This window comes from Pyrus communis, chromosome 6, assembly GCF_041283825.1.
Source record: "Pyrus communis isolate YQ-2024b chromosome 6, ASM4128382v1, whole genome shotgun sequence".
Lineage (NCBI taxonomy): Eukaryota > Viridiplantae > Streptophyta > Magnoliopsida > Rosales > Rosaceae > Pyrus > Pyrus communis.
In genome coordinates, this window is record NC_142570.1 from 13393746 (window position 1) to 13399910 (window position 6165).

Below are 6165 nucleotides of genomic sequence, written 5' to 3' on the forward strand. Positions count from 1 at the left end.
TCTTCTAGGCCAACCAAACTTTTAGTCTAGACCAGAAAAATAGGTGGCCAAGGTTTTTCTTTTTTGTCGACCATATTTTCAGTCTCGACCAAAAAATAGGTGCCTTTTTCTTCGGCCAAATTAACAATTTTCTTAGGCTGAATTTTGATTGTGGCCAGGGCGAAAAATTGTGCCCCAACCTTATGATCCAACCATTCCTCAAATGGAATTGTTTTGTAGTTGGGAATGTAAGGAAAATGTTCTCTATCTAGCCAGGCATTAAATCGAGCCCTGTCTTCATTTACCCATTGCTCTTGCAGGGTAACATGAGCTTTTATTCTCAACATGTAAGTGAATGACTTTTGCATCTCTCTACGGCCACAAAGAAAATTTTCCGCTTCCAAAGATCTTTTACTTTCCTCATTGTTTTTCCAATTGCTTTAAGAGCTTGTACAATCGGCTAAGAGCCAGATTGGAATCTTGATATATCATACAAACCTCATAGTTTTAGCACGGTGTCCCACTAAGCATGCCAAAATTTTGACCCTAAAAACAACCAAGCCTACGTGGCGCGCAGGCCAAGTAATTAATAAACTACCTACATCATTCGGTTGTGTGCAGGGCATGCGAACTCATCGGCCGAGTTCAGCCGAGGAGTAAAATATATTGATGTGGCATTGGGCGCACTATTAACTTCTTGATCTTGAATGAGAGTCGTGGCACTCAACATCTTTGGTGCTAACCACGTATTTCAGCCAAAACAACGTAACAAATCATGGCATGCCAATTCCGTCTTTGCTAAAAATAAGAATTGTCGTTCAAACCTTAGTCCCAAAGCCCTGACACAAGCTTTATCCATAGAATATTCACTTCACTTGTTTGGTGGCCTCGAGTTTGCTAATAATTATCCCATGCATGCATCACATTAGCTTACTTCAATCTTTCAAGTTAGACTCCACTTTGGTTACCAACTGATGCCACCACATGCTAGGACTCTTGTCATAATGCATGATGCTCAATCCCCGCGTTGAATGCTAAAAATCCCAAATTAAATCGAACTGTTCTGCTTGCTTCGATATAGTTTGCGTCACATGTATCTCGTTTAAGAAAAGTGCCAAGATAATTATTATGATTAAAAATCATAATATTATCCCCTAACAACAAAATTATCTTAACTTTTCTATCCAACGGTGTGGAGTTATGCTTACTCAACGACCTTGATTGCACTGGCTGATGGTGTAATTTTGGGTCCAAATAGATATATATTAGGAAAACCGAAGCTTTGAAATATGCATGGGTAATTCATAAGTAATTAGAAGAACTACGTAGGATTGTTAAGGTGATGACGGAACCCTAGTGTTTCTTTAAATTGATTTTCTTTAAATTGCTTTCTCGTTTATTATTTAATTATCTTTATTTTAAATTCGTTTTTATTATTTTAAATTCCAAAATCAACATTTTTGAAACTTTGTTCTAAATAATTAGTTAAGAATTAGTTTAAATACAAATTATTCATTCAATTCCCGTGGAAAATGACCTTACTTGAGCTGCTATAGTATGACAACCTTTTACTTTTGCAAGTATTTTTATATATTTTTATCCTTATTTGTGCAAACGGTAAAAATCCTATAAGGCACCTCCCGATACCGTCCCGCTTCTGAACCATCCACGACCAATACCCATTCATCTTTGAATGTCAATGGTTTCTCCGTCTCTAGCACCCTGAACATATCCCTCTTATTTGCAAACCTAGCGATGAAACGCTATCCATCCCAGCACTCGACGCCTTCCCTTCCTCGCCAAAGAGACATAAACTGGTCAATAATTGTCTCGCAATTGATCTCTCTACTCGAAAACACCACTGCCAACACATTATGGTGAAACCCTAAAGGCGCTCCTTCGACTACTTTCCGCTCAATTTTGACCCCTCTCAATTCATTCTCTTTTAGCTCTAAACTGGAGCCAAAAGGCTTTCCAAGAGCCTCCAACTCACTCTTCTCCCTCTGTTCACCCATCGGACCTGCGTCCAAGGGTTTGTGCGATGGTGATTCCTTCCCTTTTATCGTATCCTTTTTTTCCTCGTTCAGCCTCGTTGTCATCTCAGAGCCTAATCCCTAGATTTGAAATTCCGTTTTTTTTTTACTCCACTCTTGCCGTCTCCGTGTTCCTTGCTCGTCTGATGTCAACCTAATCCCAAACTCTAGCCCTCACGACTTTTCCTTTCTTTTACGAGAACTTTTTTTAATCATACCAATTGTTTAAAGGAAAATGATTCTCATAACCTATTTTTCTCTTCATATACACCCTTATTTATCCAATGACCTTTAAATAGAATAAAACAAAAGGAAATCAATTAATGAAATTACATTTTACAACCTTAACTATGGATCACATAACAAACTCATACCTTACCTTTTGAACATTGGAATGTCATACATCAACTTACAAATTTGTTGCACAGTTCTACTCCTAGCCTGAGTCGTGGAGACGTTGAACTATGTCTAGTCTCTCCTGACGTTTTTATTTTTTAATATTTAATGTTTTAATTTGATATTCTTTTTTCTATATATTTATAAATATTTTTTCTTTAATTATAAGGGTAAATTAGTAAATTTATAAGCTAATTTTTTACCCAAGGGTTTATTTGAAAGTGAAACAAAACGTAAGGGGGCGTTAGTGTAATGTCTCAAACGTGAGGGGATTTTGTGAAAACTCGATAAATTTCAAGGGGTGTTAGTGCAATTAACCCATCTAAGAAAGAGAGAGACAGAGAGACAGAGAGATTAGGTGAGGGGAAATGAATGGGATATGGTTTTTTATTTTTTAATAAATATAAAAAGAATTGAATATCTAATAACTAAATATTTTTTTTAGTTGTTTAGCCATGTGGCATAAGTTGGGTGACACAAAATGTGAAATTCATTGGTGTTATGTCGTCACTTAACGACTAACTTAATATATTTTTTTAACGAAGGTTTGATATTGCAATGAATTATTGTAAGTTGATGTATGACATTGTAATGTTTAAAAACGAGATATGAGATTGTAGTGTGATCCAAAATTACAATTGTTTAGTGTAGTTTACTTTAAAAATAAATAGAAGTGTGTAGAATGAGAAAAAAAATCATGTGCATAGATTATTTCTAATATTCTAAAGAACTATGTGAGTGAAAATGTGAGATATGAACAGTGAGCGAAGTGCTTGACAACGACGATTAAAAAAAAAAATGAGAGCGTGGTAGCTGGAACAATTTATCATGATGTTATTTATTCATTATTTTTCTACCTAACGCAAATATTTTGTAGTTCAATTAATTATTAATATTTACACCTGTATTTGATGATCTGAGATGTGATTCCCTTCCCTCGTTTGCATCAAAAACCATTTTAAAACAAGACAGGTAGGTGTTATTTGCAGATGAGTATCCTCTTCAGATCTTCGAGGATTTTAGGAGTCAATTTTGGTAAAATGTATATTGTATAGCTAATTTTCGTAAAATAATATTTATATTTAATTTTAAATAAAAATATTCAAATAACTTTTAAAAGCATGATATATGATTAATGATTAAGATATAAGAATCTTTAAAATTTTTATAATTTAAATCCAGATGAAGTCCAAATCCGATATTTGCTATTGCTTGGTTGACTTCAGTTAAGCATAGCCGCATGAATAACGGAACACGTAGATTAATGATAAGCTTAAATAATACGATCCAGCATTTCGAGGGATGCTTGGCCTCTAAATTTGAAATTAAGTAAAGTTTTACTTTCCCATAAAAATCAAAATTGTGGGTTTCCTTCACATAACATAGGAGATAGGACGATACAATTTTGTCTTGAGAGAGAGAGAGAGAGAGAGAGAGAGATGGACTGGTTGAGCTTTTCCCTTTATCTCATTCTCACCTGGGCATTGCTGGAAGCTCTCTTCTACTCACTTGGAAGAGGTAAAAAGAGTTCAAGATCAAAGCAGCTTCCACCGGGGCCAAAACCCTTCCCAGTCATTGGGAACCTGCACCAACTTGGTGACAAACCCCACAAGTCTCTTGCCAAACTTGCCCAAAAACATGGCCCTCTCATGTCCCTAAAACTAGGTCAAGTAACTTCCATAGTCATTTCTTCAGCAGCCCTGGCCAAAGAAGTTCTCCAAACCCATGATCACTTCTTCTGTAACCGAACAATCCCCGATTCGCTTCGAGCTCATGATCACCATACGATTGGATTGCCTTGGCTACCAGTTTCAACCATGTGGAGAAACCTTAGAAAAATATGCAACACTCAACTCTTTGCCAATAAAATGCTTGATTCCAACGAAAACCTGCGGCGCAGGAAACTGCAGGAGCTCCTTGAAGAGGTCCGTCAAAGTAGCGTAAGCGGTCAGGCACTGGATATTGGGAAGGCTGCATTCACAACAGTTCTCAATTTGTTGAGCAATACAATTTTTTCGATCGATTTGGCCGACCCAAATTCTGAAATGGCTAGGAACTTCAAGGAGATGGTGTGTAATATTATGATGGAGGCTGGGAAGCCGAATTTGGGGGACTGTTTTCCTGTGCTTAGAAAATTTGACCCCAATGGCAGAAGGCGGAGGATGACAAAGTACTTTAGTAAGATATTGGATCTGAATGATAGGTTAATCAACCAAAGGATGGAGTTACGAAAATTGCCTGGTTCTGCGGTTAAAAATGATGTGTTAGAAACCCTTCTTAACATTGCTGAGGAAAACAGTGAAGTGATCAACAAAAATGAAATCAATCATTTGTTACTGGTTAGTACAAATCTTTTTGAAACTGTTTACTAGCTTTAACTTTTTATCTTTTATATATACCAGCGAAAGCGAGGGGGAACAATCAAATATAAAATGCAGATCGAGTGCATGCTCTTAGCTGCTTGATCTACAAACTCTTCGCTATACTTTGTTGTTTGATAACTATTTCGTTACTTAGTTTTTATTTTTATTTTTTTAACTAAAACATTGTGAAAATTAAAACCAAATTTTGAAAACTCACAAAAGTAACTTTCAGTATTTGGTATTGAAAACTGAAATAATTACCATACAAGCTTTTAGTTAAAAAAATAAAAAATAAAAATGAAATGGTTTTCAAACGGCTCTTCGCCTGTGATTTCAGTGGTTATGTTTGATAATAGGTCTTATTTGTTGCTGGATCAGACACAACATCATCCACATTCCAATGGGCAATGGCAGAGCTATTGCACAACCCTGAGGTTCTATCCAAAGCTCAATTAGAGCTTGAGCAAGTAATTGGCAAAGGCAATCCAATAGAGGAATCAGACATTGCAAGACTTCCTTACTTGCAATCCATAGTCAAAGAGACCTTTAGGTTGCATCCTGCAGTTCCATTGTTACTTCCCCGAAAAGCTGGAGCAGACGTAGAAATTGAAGGCTACACAGTGACAAAGGGTGCACAAGTGCTTGTTAACACGTGGGCTATTGGCAGGGACACAAACTTGTGGGATGAGCCGAATTCGTTTAAGCCGGAGAGGTTTTGGGGGTCGGAAGTTGATGTTAGAGGCCGGAATTTTGAGCTTATACCTTTCGGAGGTGGACGGAGAATATGTCCTGGATTGCCATTGGCAATGAGAATGTTGCACTTAATGTTGGGTTCTCTTATTCATTTATTTGATTGGAAGCTTCCAGATGGGGTTACACCAAAGAACATGAACATGGATGATAAGGTTGGCCTCACCTTAGAGATGTCCCAACCCTTGCGAGCTATTCCTATCCCATTGTAAATGTCCAATATTTTGCAAAACTACTCCATGAATTATTATTGTTTTGCAAAGTGGAATGTTTCTTGTTTTCATGAATAATCTGGGATGGACAGTTTTATGCCAGGTGACAAGTTTGAGTGACATGTAGCTTTCGAATTAAACATGTAATAGATTATAAATATAAAAGCATGTAATACTAATACATGACATGTTTTAAATACATTTATTTTAATTTTACTATTATTATTATTATTATTTAACAATCGATATTATTTACATTAAGGGAATGGAGAAGGGTTTAGCCTCATAATAGGCTAGCAATAATGTGGTTCTAATTCATCTTAAGGGAGAATTAAACCTCAGACCTTTCACTTACAAGTAAAACAGAATATTACTAGACCATAGTACTAAGTGACACTTTTATTATTATTAAGGGATTAAGAGAGGGGGAGA

General features: G+C 36.3%; 1 protein-coding gene across 1 annotated transcript; it reads left to right on the top strand.

Annotated features, from left to right (window-relative positions):
- Positions 1 to 3782: 3782 nt before the first annotated feature.
- On the top strand, positions 3783 to 5930 carry LOC137709768 (geraniol 8-hydroxylase-like). The gene is made up of 2 exons (XM_068448753.2): positions 3783 to 4747; positions 5128 to 5930. The coding sequence occupies exons 1-2, from the start codon at positions 3848 to 3850 to the stop codon at positions 5731 to 5733; spliced, it is 1506 nt and encodes a 501-aa protein (XP_068304854.2). The 5' UTR covers positions 3783 to 3847; the 3' UTR covers positions 5734 to 5930.
- Positions 5931 to 6165: the final 235 nt, after the last annotated feature.

Coding starts and splice junctions, on each gene's coding strand:
- LOC137709768 (XM_068448753.2), top strand. CDS start 3,848: ATGGACTGGTTGAGCTTTTCCCTTTATCTCATTCTCACCTGGGCATTG. Junction 4,748..5,127: donor AAATCAATCATTTGTTACTG/GTTAGTACAAAT, acceptor GTTTGATAATAG/GTCTTATTTGTTGCTGGATC.